General features: G+C 41.8%; 1 protein-coding gene across 1 annotated transcript; it reads right to left on the reverse strand.

Annotated features, from left to right (window-relative positions):
• Positions 1-502: 502 nt before the first annotated feature.
• Positions 503-18,318, reverse strand: LOC135912745 (dnaJ homolog subfamily C member 25 homolog). The gene is made up of 10 exons (XM_065445277.2): positions 18,125-18,318; positions 15,790-15,818; positions 15,624-15,689; positions 13,533-13,586; positions 12,273-12,327; positions 11,157-11,263; positions 8,303-8,374; positions 4,233-4,298; positions 1,979-2,305; positions 503-658 (listed from the first exon to the last, which is right to left on the reverse strand). Exons 1-10 carry the CDS (start codon positions 18,234-18,236, stop codon positions 539-541), a joined length of 1,008 nt encoding a protein of 335 aa, XP_065301349.1. The 5' UTR covers positions 18,237-18,318; the 3' UTR covers positions 503-538.
• Between the last annotated feature and the right edge of the window lie 29 nt (positions 18,319-18,347).

Genomic DNA, 18,347 nt, shown 5'->3' on the forward strand with positions numbered 1-18,347 from the left:
CGGTCCCACCTTCAAGAATCCTCCTCTTAGTGGCGCGTGATTTCAGTCTTTCTGTTACCTTACATAGTACTGTGCTAAGTGCCACAAGCTGCTGCACCAGGTGTCGTGAATTGTTCTTAATACTGTTTGTGTATACCTGATCATACGCACTGCTTTGTGTTTATTGTTGTATAGCATGTAATACGTTATTATACTCACTCCTATCTTGGCCCTGTACAAGGCTTACGGTATACTAAAATATATAAATGAAAAAAGAAACAATGCATGGTGCTTTACAGAAGACAGGTACACAAATAGCTCCCTAACAAGTTTGACTTGCAAGCTGTAACTGAGAGACATAAAAACTAAAGCAAAAAATTAATTTTTCATAACCATACCAACCAATCAGATGCCTGATACCACCGAGTTATAATGGAACAGAGGACAGACCAGTAACACCGACAGTGGGTTAGTCACGTTTTACACTCATTGCAGTGCTACTCACAGGAAAGGGCAGCCCGAGAAAAACGTAAAAATAATTTATTGCCCAGATCCGGGCTCAGTCCTCGAAAGTGATCTGCCCAGGGCCGTGGTTCTTCATGTACCGCCGGTAACTTTTGTACCGGGCGCTTTCTGCAAGCTTGGCCTTCATCTCGTCCTCTTGCTTTTGCTTCCACACCTGGAAGAAACCACATGGAAGATGGCATAGTGTCATTTGCGCAAAGGTTGGCAGACTCACTCACGAGTACACTGACTCACACTCACTCCACACTCATGTCACAGGCGTAAGAGTGAGAGCGTTACAGCATTATTGAGTGATGAAGGGTGTGAGTAGACAGAGGTATGATTGGGGTGAGTGGAAGCAAATTTGATTGAACACGATTTAGAATAGAAGTGAGTGCCAGTTGACATGTCAACGGACGAGTGACAGTGACAGTGATTTTGAGTGGACGTAAATGGCTATAGGTGAGTTTAAATGTAAGTGATCAAGAACGCGACTGAGTGATGGTGTGTGTGAATGGGCATGAGTACGAATGCAAGTGAGTATATAGCCTGCATAAATATTAGTGAGTAACAGCGCATATTGCCGAACTATGCATTTTGCAGTGCCACATAATACAATCAAGAGGTGCATACGATAAGAACCCTGGTTATGGCAAGTTACTGTGTTTACTCAATTCTAATGCGCACTGTCCCTTTTTTTTTCCTTTTTCTCCCCAAGAAAATGGGCCCAAAAAGTACCTATATATTACAACTGCATACGAAACCGCATTGCAGTATTGGACAGCACTGATGACAGCATATCATAAGCGCCAATCAGCATCATCACCATTGTCATCATGACATGGCGACAGAATAAGATTTTGCATAGGCTGATGATGACAAGACACTGTATCAATAATGAAAGCTCATTTGTTATTTTATGTGCAAGGCTACTGGCAACAAAGCCCCATCACATGTTTTCAGCACTGTAAAAACTTGCATGCACTGCAAGATAAAGCGGCGAAGCGATTAGTTGAGGCATGGAATCACCATTCCATTCATGAATGTTGACGAGTGGTTCAATAAATCAGGAATATAAAACACAATGGACTGCACCTGAAAGAACATGCTGAGGTCTGTAGACAGCAATAAAGAGCAGTTTGAGTCTGAAGATTATCATAGCCAAGTATGAATAAACTTAAATTTTGTGAAGGTGCATTGTGCAGGCTTCATCCTTTTCCAACTGTGGGACATGCTACATTATTTTGCTATAAATTGGGTGTACATTAGATTTATTGCACCTAATTCTGTTACTTTGAATCCATAAAAACAGGATGCACATTAAGATAGGGTAAATACAAAGTTCGAAGCTGATTCTCAATGTACGGTAACTCCATACATGGAAACAAGGACATTAAATATGGCGACCTAGAAAGCAAACTAGGTGTTCCTTTTCAAACGGATGCACCATGTGCACGCACGAAGTGGGGGGAAAAAAAGGCAAGATGTGTGGCACCTTGAAGTTCTCGGAGATCCACAGCTCGTCGCGGAAGAAGCCCTGCCGGTCGCGCTCCTCGAGGGCATCCCACTGAGATTGGGAGAGCGCCATCTGGCGTCGGATGAGGTACTCCTTCTCGGGCTGGCCCAGCTCCTCGCCTCGCAGGTTGAACTTGACCAGCCAGCGGGCCTGCCACCAGAGGTAGCTGGCCAGCGTGTAGGGTAGCAGCACCAGCTGGACCCAGAGCACGTGCCGAACCGTCGGCTTGCTGTAGCCGCCCCGGATGTCCACCTGCTCCTCCAGGATGCGCTTGAGCGTGTTCTCCTCCTCCTCCTTTATCTCCTCCTACGAGTCGTGGCATCAATGCACTTGACAATGAGCAAATAATTTGGAGGCCCTTAGGAGCATAGTTTCCAACTAAACTTACTAAAGGGAACTCAGGCTACGACCATTTAGCTATGATGGGAATGATGAATAGTATACGGTATACTCCACCGAAATGTAACTTGAAGGGACAGAAAATAGAGTTCCCTTTATCAGAAGTTCCAGTTATGCGAAGGACACAAAAATTACGAAAAATTGTACTACTTCAAAAGGGTCGAGTGTTTTAATTTCACTGCAGTGAAAAAAAAAAAAAGGCTATTGCACTCCACTTGAAGTATCACAGCTTCTTTCGCACAAGGTATTTGTTCATGTGCTCTCCGTTTTTTACTGTCGCCCATAACAAGGCACAAAGGAACGAGAAAACTAGGCAATGTCAGCACTGCAGAGCAGCCGCTGATGTCACGACAGTGCAAATGACAGATATAGTGGACTTTCTTGGCTATTTGGTGTCACTATTTTAAATTCTTTTCAACCTAATACTGTTTCACATAAAGCGTGAAATCCGATGAGGCAGGTGCAGTTTCGGTTCCAGTTTCATTTAACCGAAGTTTGTTAACATAGTTCCTATGGGTGGCCAAACAAAGTTGGTACCCTCGTCCTGTTTGTCGCATTTATTGAGTTTACCATTTAAGCAAGACATCCACCCAATCATAGCAATTCCTATGAAGGAAACCCATACGGGTTCCTCAGTCAATAAATTCTCTTGCCTTTGCTTCAAGTTGTCGATAAATTCCACTTCGCCCTGCCATCTGCTAGCCGCCTGGTTAGCTCAGATGGTAGAGTGGCTAGCCCAGAAAGGCGGTGGTCCCGGGTTCGAGTCCTGGACCAGGATGAATTTTTCTTCAACTATGAGGCTTCTCTTTCGAGGAACCCGTATGGGTTTCCTTTGTAGCAATTGCTACGATTGGGTGGATGTCTCATTTTCCATTTTTTAGTTGTTTACGTTTTGTGCCACCTTCTGTGTTTGCTTGCTTACCAAATGATATGCAAACAAAGAACACATTTTCTGCTTCTGACAATGTTACTTGGTTATAAGAAGGATCATCGACACTCAAACAGCAGCACTAACATCTAATTTGCATACATGGCACCGCAAATATTTTAAGGGATACTACTATAATGGAATATGAAGTTAAGCTGTGTTAGTGAATTACCCTTCTGGAAGTTAGATGCGGCCACTCTTACTGCGAAAGGAGACTTGGTAAAACAATAAAAGAAGCAAAAATAAGAGGGGTGGCGACAACATTGCAAACCATGAGGTTGTCGTAACAGCTCACCATGGCATCATTTATTTTGAGTGTGCTAGTGGCTTGCCAAGTTGTTATCGGCAAAGATGAACATTGGAGCCTAAAGGAGCCAAAGACTAAACTTAAAGCTTAAAGTCACTCAACCACAGTGACCCAAACATGAAACAATACTACTTTGAAATCTGTTACTTTGCACTGGCATACCAGTGCTGGGGTTTCGGTAAGAAATTTAAAAAAGAAAGTGATCTAACCTTCACTTTCTCTTCTAATTGTCAACCTGCTGCCATCAAATTAACAAGAATGAAACTTTGTAAGAATACTTTATCTGTCTAAACTGATTAAGTGTCTCCCTCTAGTTCCCTTTAGGCAGCTATAGTTTGACCAATCTTTGCTTTCTTACATTCTCTCGGATAAATGCACTGTCTTGCAGAACAACTTTAAAGTGAGACAGAACAAAGACCACGCAGAGCATGATCTCCCGTCTTAAAGTTATTCTGCAAAACAGCATGTATGAACAATTGGCCCCGATCACAGCTCTGCTTGCTTCTTTACAGTCACAGAACAAAAAGCCCCATGAAAGTAATGTCCCCACACAAGTGAGATGTGCTTGAAAATTTGTGCAGCCACCACTGTGGACTCACTTTTCTTCTCCTGTCCTTTTTCTTGTTTGGGTTGAACAACCCTTCCTTTTTGGCAATCTCCATGGCCTGCAAGTTTGAAAGTTGATGAATAAAAAAAAGTTGGATCATCAGCTACACTATTGGTCATCCAATTGTCACCCATGAACAGAACTATGCAGGTAAAAGCTTCTGAAAAAAAAAAGAAAAAAAAAATTCCTCTATGTCTTGGCATGTAACCTGAAACTGAAAATTGCACTTTTGACTTGGAATGGCAAACATTCCAGCGCAAATGTTAGTTTCAGGTACGCAGTACAAGTTGCCTTTTTCTTTTTTTTTTCAGAACTGTATACTATTGATCAAAGGTGTACCACCATCAGCATAAATTAAGAAAAAAAAAAGCACTCAAAATATCAGAATGCCAGTTCCATGTATTTACATGAAAGTGGGATGTGCAATCACTTTGCAGCCGGTTCCTAAGCATGGAATAGTCCAAAATGAACCTTCTGGAGTCTCAATTAAGCCACTGCTACAAATGCAGCTGAATCTGGAAATGCGACACTGAATTCGGTTCATTTTCGACTCATTCACTCTTGAATGCACACTGATAGTACGCTGCTACAAGCAAAACCAGTTGGAAGGCAATGGTAAAGCCAGATGCGCAATACAAATACATATACATTATAGCAAATCTATCAGTCTCGGTATGTTGTCACATTACAGTAACAGTGAAAAAGCAGAAACACTATGAGAAAGTGTGAATAGAGAATCAAAGCGTTTGTTTGGCAAAACTTGTCCCCGGGAAAAAAGCGACACTGGCATGACAACAGCGGTGAGTACGGTCGTCGGCTGCTGAATGTAATCCCACTGACCAAGTCCATCTGCTACTTATACATGCGCAAGCACACATTTCAGAGCAAGTGCTAATGCTTGCATAGATTCGAGATTGTAAGACACTGTTCCCATCATACTTGCAATCTGACTAGATGTGCTTCAATATAGAAATGGCAATCAAGTTAACAAAACTTTCTGTACAGGAAGCACATCTTGTACAAAGTGATAATTTGATAATGGAGATGATACAGGGAAAGTGGTCACTGACAAAAAGTCAAACAATGCACTTGTGGCAACATACATGAACTGCCAGTGACATGTAACCATGCCACTGACAAACTGGCATTTTGTCTCAATGGCACCCTTTTATAAGTAAATATCTTCTGTGTAATTGAACTTCCCCTTCAGGCTCTGTGTGCACAATTGTGCATTAAAAGCAAAAGCACATATGAAAATATAAATATTTAAAACATGCCACATACTTCTTGAAATGCTTCTCATTGTACCTGTGCTGCAAGTCTGAATAATACCGTATGTCCCTGTAAAGCGGGCTCACTTTCTATTTCACAGTTCTACATCAGGAATTTTTTTCAAGTGGCTGGATAAGTTATTTCCAAGCACGCTTGATATAAAATGGTTGGTATCTGACATTCCTGCAGAGGATTTTCACATGCAGTCCACATTCAGTAAACTTGACAAAACTCCCAGCAGAATTTAAAATTAATTCATTCTGCAGTTGTGCACTTTTCACAACTGAAGATGCAAGAAATGTGGTGAAATTGAATGGTCAATGGACAGAAATAATTGGCACCTGATGAATGTTATGTGTGATAAACATATAAATGGTACATGGCAGCTAGTTCAGTACATCCAGGTAACATGACCTGGACAAAGAGCAAGGCACGGTAACTAGTACACTAGTAAAATCATTGGGAGTGCTATAGAAACCTCAGCCTTGAACCAACATTTCTCACAAGTGCATCTTCGTCAAGGCCCTGATGAGGTTAAGTCCCCTTGTGAAGATGTTGGCTCCAGACTGAAGTTTCCATTGTTTACCTTCTGTTGATCACTTCAGGTCTCTATCCACCTTTCTGTGCCCCCTTCGTCTCAATTAGATTCACTAGTAACACGGCATACCAAGTTAGCAAGCAGCACAAGCTATAGGTTTAAAACATCCCGGCAGAAACCATCCCAGGATCACTGTCGACATCAATGCCATTAGCATTGAAGCAGTGTAGCAACAAACCGTATTGCCGCTGCTGAAATGCGTCATGTATGAGGCACGCAGTACAGCCTGGCTCCTCTCGGGAGCTTCCCTCTGAACACGCTACACCATCTTTCCACACCACTACAAAGTCGGCGTGTGGTGCATGTATGAATATTACATATTCAGACAAGATTGTCTGACGTGAAAGAGGTTTAATGAAGATTGGCACATACCCGGTGTTATATACTGAGTAACCCAAGTTGGTCCGATGGTTGCTTTCGAACCCAGTTCCATCAGCACAGCAGCCCAATGCTCTACCCATTAGACCACGGACTACCCAGTCACCCAAGTTGGAGTAAGAGGTTAGACAAGGACAGAAAGGCAGACAGACAGAAAGGCAGGCATAAACACAAGCTGGGTGAAGTTCCCAAAGAATGATAATCACATTATAAAATGCTGACACTGTTTTTCTCCCCAGTATAATATAACAAGTTTTTACTGCTCCATCCTGTGGTACCACCAACATTCCCCGGTTCAATAGACTAAATTCCAACTGACTGCATATCCTGTGGCACTGGCCATGTTCAGCAACATTTTCATCATATACTACGCTGGCTATAGCAGTTCAGTGTCCATAATTGTCCGACATCTTTATCTGTACCTGCAGTAAATGAAATAAATGTTTCTTCGGAGTAACAGTGCAAATGACGTAGTCACACTAGGCACAAGTTAGCTATGGCTATTGCAAAGCCACTTAGCTTTTCACACACATGCAGACAGACAGATAGAGTGCTTTCACTTTGTGCCTAAATGTAATAATTAAGTATATGTGAACCATCTAAATTCTGATATGAACTGACCAAGCCTGCTTATAATCAAAGTACATGAGAGCTGAGAATTTTTTTCTTAATATATGATTTCTCCAAATATTCTAATACAGTAGAACCTCCAGGGAAAACACTTAAACGGAATCGCCATTCAGACAGAGCAACACCCTTACGATTAGTTGGTTTTAGTTGAAAAAAAAGAGACACCTTGCTAAACAGAAGAATGCTTTTTCAAACTCTGGGTAAACAGAACTATAAGTTAACAAAATGAAACTGAGTGCTCATTTCAGTAGCACTGCGACAGGCATTGCTGTTAGCGCTTTTCCTTTGTAGGTTTTCTCACCAGTTCCATAAACTTATCACTAAGGCAGCTTTTGCTGGTGTTTCTTGGTGCTGTAGTTAGTATGGCTCTATCGTGGCTTGGTGCGGCTTTTTTTTGTCAGCAATGTCGGTGAGCTGCGAGTTTGCTGGGCATTTCCGATGACTTCAAGAGTGGCTGGTTGCTTCACTAAGGTGGCAAGCTTTTCTTTCTGTAATTACGTTTTGCGCTACTAGCTCTAGTCAGTGGCTATGTGCAAGTACAGACTTTGTAAAAAGAAGCTTTCTAATCAGATCTGCCACACATATTATCTGCTATTGACAATAAAGTATCTGCCCCCTTACAAAAGTGCACCTTGTGTACCATTGAGCTAAATCTCTCAGCAAATGAAACTCCTGATAATGAAATTTATTTCCCTTAGTCCCTTGAGCTTTAATTTAACGAGAGTCCACTTTGTATAGTGTAACATATGTGATCACTATGACTGTTATAGCCCGACTGTCCTGAAAGATGGCCTGTGCATTAAAGCAGGTTCACTGACCATCAATCCGAAGCCAAGCAGTGACTGGCTTGTTGGCTGGCACCAAGTACTAACAGTAAATGAACTAGCAGCTATGGTAGCTTTTCACTCATTCACAAGTAGCCCAGCTGAATAAATTTCCAATAGCACCATGCGGCTTCAAAGACATATTGCCACCCTATCTCTTCATGTTTCTGGTTCTACTTTTCAAAGCAGGAAGACATTCGGCACTTGATTAGAAAATCTTATTATATTTAAACACCCCTATAATATGTAACACAATCCTAGCCCTCAACTTCCATAAGGTGCTAACCGGATTTAAACAGAATTCAGTGGCCAGTTGTTATACAACAAGTCCTGCAAAGGAAAAGAGAGAGAGAAACTCACTCTGAGCCTGTATTTAGGCACTGTGATGAGATGGTCGATGGCAGCATGATACCTGTGCCATGCACCATAATACTGCAAGAAAAGAAGTCACAGTCCATCAGCAACCATTACTGGCACCTCAATTTGCATCAAGGTACGTGTTCAGTGAAGGCTGTGTCAGGACCTTCATAAGAGTCTGAACAACCATTCATCCAATGCTAAAACACATCAGTTCTGGTTTACTTACCTTCTTAAATCTCAACTAGAATTGACCATATAGAAAACGTTGGGACTATACAATTTCTAAACAAATCTTGCAGTGAAGATTTTCTCACAGAACATCTCTCGACTGGAACCACTTTCCTGGATCCAGTTACCATCACTAACCACCAGATGTTTCATTTTGCTCCAACATTGTACACTGAGGAATTTATTTTCGTATACAACATCATATATTAAGATATTGAACAAATATAATATGTGCAAGTGGAATTTCACATGTTGCATTCAAAGGTTTAGTAAGATGCTTAACATCTACTGTCATGGACGAATAAAATGAGAACAAGTTAGGGCTAACCAGAACCACCTGTTCTGTCTCTGCCCAGGGAATGAGGGCTACTTGAGAGAGGATTCCAAGAGCTACCAAGCTATGAAAGCATCAAGCAGACAGTTATAGGTGTTGGCCCATGGATGTTAAGATCCAGATAGGTGCAATTTCTACATGAGGAGGGCCTCCACAACCTTAAGTACACATATATGCTGCAAGGTAAGCTGATCAGAGGAAAAAAAAAAAAAAAGAAAACCGGAAGCCATCTTTTCGTTATGACTTTCAAGTTTCGACCTTTCATGTGATGTCAGCATGATTTCAAGTTGCACACTTAGATTGGGCCTACACCATCTTTGGTGACTATATTACATAGTGGTGCGGAATTGCACTTTTGAGTTATTACCTCCCTGTCTGTGTTGTTTCATTTGTCCACAATACAGTCAAACCTCTGCTATAACAAAGTCGCATTCAGCATGAAAACACCTTCATTACATCCAATATTCGTTATAACCATATATCTGTTACATGCTGATTAACAGCGATAAATATTTTACATTTAGCACTTCATTATGATCTGGTAATTCATTATATCCCTGATTGTTATACCGAGGTCATACCGCTTTACTGTCATATGTCAAACGAGCAACACTAAATCAGTTTAGAGTGGTAGAGTTTAATTCATCTGGTGGGAAAAAAAATGTTAATTATTACTAGACCAAATGAAGGCAAAGACACTGATTTATTGAATTTCCGGCCGACACCTCTGTACCGGTACGTCAGTGTGACATATCAGATTTCAAGGTATCTTCTTGTATCTTGCTGTTTAGCACAGGTACAGTTTCCAAAGGTTGCTAGACTGAGTCTTCAATTTTTTTTTGAACACAATACAGTGCTACTTTACCAAGAAACAATTAAGTTGACTCGAGAACGCATTCTCAAAACTCGTGACATCACAGTAAGCTGGTGTGCAAATTACAGAGCAGTGTTGCCACCCCATCTCTCATCATTGTGTGTTTTAAGACTTACAAAGCCTCCTCCCAAGGTAACTGTGGCCATTTTGCTATCACAGAAGCATCATTTAATTATCATATTAGCACAACTAAGCCTGATGTGTCCTTTAGTGTCCCCTTGAGATCACATACCTTTAACATGAGCAAAAGTATCTCGGGCACATCACGGCAGCTAGAAGTGGCACGAACAAGATTACAATGACACTAACCTGTGTGTATGCATCTCTAGATGAGAAAACAGTTTTCAAGAAACCTCCGGATTGCAACAACAACGCCACACTGCCCGCCAACTGAGAACATTTGGAGAAAGCTAGGCACTATGCTACACATGCTTAAGTGTGCTCACTTTAGGTGCACTGAGCTGGGAGATGGCCTAACAGCACTTTGAAATTTTCAATGAGCTCTGCAGAAGCATTTACTATTACCATCACTATCATCATACAGGTAAACCCTTTGCGGTAAATTTTGCTAGAAATGCCTAGAGTAATGAAAAGGAGACATCATATTTTTGCTTTGTCAGGAAATTTCAACAAACACCTGATGGCTAAGTAAGTGGCCTCACTGATTAAGCAGGTAACATAAAACACTTTTATACTAAATGTGACAATTTACTGCCTTTCAGTATTTCTTTGTTGATGGTACCGAATTTCTGTCAGCCTATTTATGGTGGCCTAGTGGTACAATCGAATGGTTCTTTCTGAGCATTCTACAGCACTCTGTCAGAGCACTTTACATTCAGCTAATCTAAACTGCCCCGGCTACACTCTATTGGCCCATTTCAATTGCCTTGCATGGTGCAGCCGCACCCGACTTTTTTGTAGAAACGCCTTCAAGATCTGGCAAAGTTGAGTCAGATGACTGCCCCTTGCTTCCTTTTTTTTTTTTTTTTCACACCGCCGTGTCAACCCGAGTGGCTTGCTTTGTGCCTGCTTCCTGCATTTGCTCAGAGGTGGCTCTGGTGTGCCTGCTGTGGTATCAAGCTTCATTATGTTCTGGGAGCGCGTTGTACATTCAGCTCGTGTGGGAGCCCTCTGGCTTGGATTTCAAACGATTGCTGGTTATACCTACTCCAACAAGAGAATAGGGGCTATCAGTTAAATGTGAGTAAAGTGTTTAAAACCAAAGCAGACATACTTGTTCTGTTCAACATTGCACTTCAGGGGTTTTGAAATAGTCCTGTAAGCTGCAAAGATTGTGAACAGCTATATTTCAAGTGTGACCTGCTTTTTCAAACTCATCACAGGCACTCAGTAACAAAACACAAAAGACATCCAAGTGCACACATAGCTCTGTGACAAGCACCATAAAAGGTCCGCACCTGAACGGCTGAGATGACTGTGATTGTGACTGCGAGGACGACGCGAATGTCAACCTTAGGTGCCATGCGCTTGCGGTAGTACCGGTAATAATGCCTGTATATTGCCTCTGAAATATGAGCAGCATACATTGGATTACCACAAGGTACCATTGAATCACTTCAGATTTCACAGTTAACAGTTTCAGATTTCACAAGCTACAGAAATCAATCAAACAAATGGTGATTTGCAAGTACTGCAGTGTGACATTGCACGCCATGCCACATACTGTTGTGTAAGGTTATTTCACCTTTGTGTACGTGACACAACTATGTCAAGTGCATCAGCTACAGTGCTATACTTCCACACTCACTGATACCAGGTAATAAATTATTAAAAAGCCCTCAACCAGTCAATTATCACAGTTCAAGAGTGGCAAAGTTTGAGCGTTGTTTTCATTTTCCTCTTTGTTCAGGAATATGTTATGCATAGAGCTCACAAGTATATAGGTATTATTAGCTCCAGTGAATCTTGTTACATGATACAGCTGTTATGCTATAGTCACTCAGATTAATCAGACATAAAGATAGTAACATTCCAGCGAAGCTCGTTACAAAAAATAGTGCTGAAGATTCATATAAAAAATATATACTGTAAACAACTTAATTATGACAAGGACCTAAATACAGTATGCGGTTTTTGCAAACAGTCTAAATTTTATAGATATAAAAATTCAAGCAAGTTACTTTTGAAGTGACCACTTTGCTAAATTTAGCATCCACAGATGATTCAGACATTACAACATGCAATAAAATTTAGAACATTATCTCAGAAAAACAAGCCAGCTACAAAATAAATTCCAGAAATCCTAGTTGACTCGGAAAAACAAGCGATAATGTACGCTTGCCAGTGAGGACTGTACCAGCAGATAACAAGTGAACTATGTCAAAAATAAACATAAACAGGCAGCCTATGTATAAATGCTGCACATTTATATGGACACAAAAGCAATGTGCACTAAAAAGGAAATGCCTAAATTATTATTAAAGTCTTTCCCATTACACAAAGCAAGCATTTACAAAAAAATAAGAAAACAGTAGAAACCAGTCATACAGAAGTTAGAAAAATCTGCTTAGTACCTGGATTATCCAGCATGTCATCATAATCCTTTCGAGATTCATCATCCTTGAGAATCTGTAAGATATCACACCAATCAATGAAGAAAGCTGCACAGCAATGATGAGTTTGCATTCACAATTTGAAACCTTCACTGGCGAACTTTATTTTGGGCATATTTCTTTGTCAATGTATTTTCTATTTGTTTAATACAAAGCATTTTTTTTTAATGATTGAGAAGGAGAATCGTGTGGCTAGATTTTTTTTTATTCCCGACCATATACAGCCAAAACGTTTGATAGTCTGTTGGCTTTATATTGTCTTTACTGTTATTTTAGTTTCTGTAGTGAAGGCCTTTTTGCAAAACTGTTTCTGCAGGCCAAACTTTAAAATGATATGGCCACCTCATGCATGTGTATAGCAAATGAATTTTGTGTTTTTTATGTCCTGATAAGACTGATTAAAGTGACATGTGATCTCTGCATAGTATTGTTATCGCGATACTCCTGTTGGAGAGAAAGACCTCAGTGTGAATTACGGATCACATGAGGTTAGATAACCTTATGTTGAGATCGAAAGAAAAAAGTGGAGTTCGACAAATCATATTGTTACGTACATAGTAGTCCGTGTGACTATTAAGAGACGTGAGGAGAAGAGGCAGATGATGTGATGCTGTCATCAATCAGTGGTATCACTCTGTTTGATGTTATACAGCTACACAGTCTTCCTGCGTATGTATGTAGGTGTATATATATTCCCTGTAAATTGTCTTCCCCATAATATTTGATGGAGCCGTGGGGTAAACTCAGCACAACCAAGATCTGGATCTCTGCAGCGGACGTCATGTCTGTTCTGCTGCCATGGCTAAAAACACTGCCCAGTCTGCTCAGACAGCAACACAAGTTGTCCTCTCCTACCCGTTTGACCCGGGAACCTTCACCAGCACTGAATTTGTCAGCAACCACAACAGGTGGGATTCCACATTTATGCTAGCCAATGTTATATATATCCCGCAAGGAACTGCAAAGGTATGGTTTGAGACGCACAAATTCGACCTTACGACTTTGGCCACATGAAAAGAGAAGCCACGCAATCTTTTCAGAAAGCCTGTTGGATGCCTGTTCGCAGCCAAGAAAGAGCTAACGTCTTGTTCCCAGACGTCCAAAGAGTTGTATGTCTCGTACATGTAGGAAGTTCTGGCTCTTTGTCAACATTGCCGCAGACCACGCCCGACTTCGGTGCATTGAATTTGGCGCAGTGAAATTCACTCAACTATCACTCACCTCATAAGCAGTCGCTATAAGTGTGAAACGTTCGGCAGCCTTGGCCTTTGCCTCCTGGATCACAGAGAAGAGAAACAGAAGAGATTAAATGATCCATGCAGTACAAGGCACATCAATTAAACAGTCCAATTCCTTCCTGTCACAACTACACTTTGCAAAGCATAGGACATGAGGTCAAACAAAACACCAATGAAACAATGGCAGGGTGAAAGGAATGGTCACATGTTCACATCACACTCCAACATATTATGTAAAAACAGACTTTTTTCAGGATGTTTATGGGAAGTAACAACACAGTATCCAGTGCGTTTAGCAGTAATGTGCACTTGCTTCCACATCGCTCCTCAATGCAATATGTAACCTATTATGCAGTACCTTAATGCAGTATTTAAGGTACTAGTAAAGCAAACTGATGTTCTTATATACATCTAACAGAGTCTTCAGCTTACAGTGAATCCTTGTCGTCAAGGAAAAACAAACTTTCCTTAAGATATTTACTGGGAGTAATGACGTGGCCTCCAGTGCATTCAGCAGTAATGTGGGCACGGATCCACAACACTCCCCAATGTAATCTCTTATGCAATACCCTTAATGCTGTCTGACGTAGCAAAGTGAAGTGAAATGAGACAAGGTCAAGCAAAAGAACAATTTCCCCAGTATTTACGTAGGATATTTACTGTCAGCAGACATGCTGTCTCTTGTGCATTGGGCTGAAATGCCCATTGCTTTCCACATTACATCCAAAGTCAGCTGCAAGTGTAGCTAAACCTGAGTTTCCTGCTCAGAAGCTTGATCTGCGTTGCAGTGAATGCACAGGCAGGCCAAAATTTTCTTGCAATAAAGCTATCAATCACTCCTACTTTGCCCACTGGATGTCTGTCTTTGCTTGTCATCTCCTTCCATTGTTCAGCCTCCAGTGTGTTGTCACCTGTGGCCTCAATTCTCCCAAAGAACTAAAACAATGCCCGTTCCTCGATAAAGGAATAGAATAATGAGGTATTCTGCATACATGCATTTCCAACAGCGGTCCCCATGTGGTCAGAGCCTTCATGGGCATGTCCAGAAAGCTTACTACAGTTTGAGCTTTTGCAACGTACTGGGCATTTAATTAATCCTGCTGTTCTCAAACAGATGCTCATCAACAGAAAGCATGTGTGAAAGCATTTTTACGATTCAAAAGAACAATCTTCAGCAAAATATCCTACTATTCAGGAACTCTTCTGGTGGTCCTTCAGACATGAAAACCCAATTCAACCACATTCACATAAAGATAACTATAAAGCCTCATATAAGATGATTCACCAATGCAGGCTCCTCTATGCAAAAAGTGGTGTAGTGCAGCTACCTACAGGCAAAAGCTGTTTCTTTTTATTTTCCACAAAGTTTACACAGGCATGTCGGAAAACCAATCTATGTTCGCTTCGGTGCACAAATCTCTCATGAGATCTCACATTCTCATAACAGCTTTCTTTCACACATCACTACTTGTTGCTGCGCAAGTTGGCTCACCGATATAGCACCAATAAATGTTAAGCAATATAATGCAATGAACACAGAGGTCTAGCCTCGTATTATATCACAAGCCTAAATCGGCAATTCAATAAAGTTTTATTTTGCCACAACTAGGTTTGGACAACTAGGTTTAAGTGATGAAGAAAAAAAAGTGCCCAAGGTTACTAAAGTATGCCACATTAGTGGACATCCTCAGAAGGACAAATTAGCATATAATCTTGCTTTCAACAAAAGCAAACCAGATGTGATATCACGTTTGAAATGTACTAGTTTCAAACCAATGGTGATAAGAACAGTGCCATGCTTACTGCTAAAGACCACTCTCTCCTGTTCAGTTATGACGCAACAAATAAATTCAGTTCAGATAAGTCAGTGCAACATGCTCAAGGATAAACACCATGAAAGCACACACACAAAATGAGTGCATACACAGAGAATGGCTGTTGTTTCTGTACGCATGGCATGAGATACATTCTGCATGTACACGCTTCTCTTGTCAGCGCCTTCTCGTGCTCTAACCTCGAGTATGATGCCCAAACCTAGTGTGGACCAAAAAAAAAAAAAACTGCAGTAGCTTACCTGTGTCTTGTGCATGTCAGGGTGATACTTCCTTGCCAACTGTCGATAAGCCCTTGCCATTTCGGCCTACAAGAGAGTGCAGACCAGTACCCCCAATTTAGTCACATGCGCTAAATAGAAGAAAATGACACTAATAGCCCCGTGGCAAACGAAAACGTGTACTAACCTTGGATGTGTCTCTTGTAATGCCCAATACTGAAAGGATAAAGAGAACCAGTTAGGCATAGAAAACAAATGTGAAAAATAGAGCGCTTGTTCTGACTGTACAACCAACCAATTTGCATCGCTGGTAACATTCACTATATGTGAAATGGAGGCCAAACACTAGAACACATGCACAGGCATTTTGAAGAACACAGCGATAAATGTGAGTGCTTTTGATACATCTGATAAGGTACCCATGTATTAGCAAGAAATTATGAACCCAACAACTAAAACTAAGTTAAAAGCACTGATTCAACAACAATATGTAAATAGGGTGTTGGCTTCAACAAACCTGCAATTAGCAACTTTTTGAATACTGTGAGTAACATCAATGTAGTCAACCACAAAATAAAGTGAATTACTTTGATCATTCTGTGCAAGGGGAACAGTGAAAAAAAAAATACAACAGAGATGCAACAGAAGGTGTTCAATGAATCATAACTGCCTTCTGAAGCCTGCTTGCTGGTCATCATACAAGCTGATTCAGTGAAACAAGTCGCACAACAATGTGAATTTGGCTTCACAGTGCCTCTATATTCCAAATCAACATCTACCGAGTGCAAGGACATGGCTGAGGCCACTGACCAAATTGCTCGCCCTCTCTCTTCCCTCGAAACCCCACACACATCCTTTTCCACCACACAGTACAAAAATATCTTACAAAAGACCATTGCTCTGGTCACCCATGTGTGTCGTGATTAACAAAAATTGAGCCCCTCTATTTCCTTCCTCGTTCATATATATGTATGGGTGTGCGTGTGTGTATATAATATATACCAGGGAAAACAGTTTGTATGGACCACTGGAGGCTCGGGCCCCGTCCGAAAGAAAATCACGGCTACGTGCCTTCAGTCACTCATGTTCCTACTCGTTCACAAACACTCACTCGCATTTCACAGTCACCTCTATCCATGCTTACTGGCAACCAATCACGTTCATACTGGTGCCAATGCTCACTCACCTCCACTCAGGCTCGTCGACAGCCACTCATGTTCATACTCATGTCCACTGACTTTCGTTCCTATGTTAACTGGCACTCACTCTCGTTCACACACACATCCATTCACGCCCTTTGCCACTCGCTAATTGTGAAATGACTGTGAAAAGAGAATGAGTCCTCGTACTTGTGAGCACGCATGCCAAACTAAGGTCCAGGGACATAACCTGTACGAGAGAAAGTATGCAGAGATGCCAGGATATAGATGGCGTGTTTGCCCAAGGACAAACCAGTTCTACAAGAAACTTCTCCAGTTTCTCCGTGAAGAACTGCACACACTTATTTTGTTCCTCTGATATGCCGTTCCAATGCTTACGCAAAGGAAAAAAGAACTATATCTTGTCACATAGTGTGCAAGTTGATCGAGGTTTGAAAAGGAGAGGCTACAGCTAAATGTTCTGTTATGTGGGCATCCATAACCAAATAACTTGCCATGTTCTTTTCCTGGAAGCCAAAGCTGAGACCTTTCCGTCTCGTATATGCGCTGTTGCACTTCAATTTGCAGCAAAAAAAGACCGCTACAAATGTAAGCTTACTTTGTCCGCGGGCCGACCATGTGCAAGTTCTTCGGCGCGAAGGCCACAGGACAATCCTTTCGTGAACACAAACGCGATAACGACAGCAAATTAGAAAAAAAAATATGACGAGACAGTGACCGGTGTGCAACAAGAAAAGGTTGGCATGACATATAATGCGCAACTTCAAGACGACAACGCCGTCTCGAATATATGTGTTTTCGCTAGCCACTGTCGACATATCACACGCTGCGAGTTCTCAAAGGACCTCAAAGGGAAAGCCGGCTAAGTGAAGTCCACATTTAAATCGCCAGGACTTGCAAGTATGTGAGGTGTCGGCGCCGTTCTCACACGTGGTGATATATGCAGTTTCGTCCAAGCGAGGTCTGGCCGGTGCCAGTGTTTTGTCATTTTAGGGCGAAATAGCTCGATAACAGCGACACGCGATTGATCCCGCATGAGCTACAAGTGAATACTTATCGAAAACGAGTAACGGTGAGCTCTGACAAGCTCCGGAGCCACACATGCTGTCTTGACACATATGTTATGCAACAAGCGAAACTCGAAATCGGCGCCTATGTGCTTGTTTCACAGATACTTTCACAGCAACGGCAGTTTAGGCGTAAAGACAGCGCCTTTCCCGCTGCGTTGCCAATGAAGCGCTATGTCTTCCTCGTAAGATGTCACGTTCTACACTTTCGGCAGGTCACGGCGTGTGGAAACCACGTCGTCGGTTCCTCAGCGAACACGACCGTCCGCGGAGGTGCACGAGGGTAGTCACTCACCATCGTAACAGCTCTCCCTACCGCAGTAGAGACCATCGATAAAAGCGTGCGACGCGGTGACGCAGAACACAGTGAAGAACAAGAGCTGTAAAATCCGCCGGTGTCTTGGCATCCCGTCTCCTCACGGATCCGTCAGCATCACCTACGCGCGATGTTGAAGTGGCAGAAGAGCCCACAGAAATTGGATTGGATTCGCTTGGCTTGGCTTCCGCGCGCGGCATGA

This window comes from Dermacentor albipictus, chromosome 9, assembly GCF_038994185.2.
Source record: "Dermacentor albipictus isolate Rhodes 1998 colony chromosome 9, USDA_Dalb.pri_finalv2, whole genome shotgun sequence".
Classification (NCBI taxonomy): Eukaryota; Metazoa; Arthropoda; class Arachnida; order Ixodida; family Ixodidae; genus Dermacentor; species Dermacentor albipictus.

Excerpts from the sequence above, each read along its gene's own strand:
- LOC135912745 (XM_065445277.2), bottom strand. The coding sequence starts at position 18,236 with ATGCCAAGACACCGGCGGATTTTACAGCTCTTGTTCTTCACTGTGTTC. Across the intron at positions 13,587-15,623 it reads CTGACATGCACAAGACACAG|GAGGCAAAGGCCAAGGCTGC; the intron begins GTAAGCTACTGC and ends TCTGTGATCCAG. Across the intron at positions 8,375-11,156 it reads CAGTCATCTCAGCCGTTCAG|TATTATGGTGCATGGCACAG; the intron begins GTGCGGACCTTT and ends CTTTTCTTGCAG.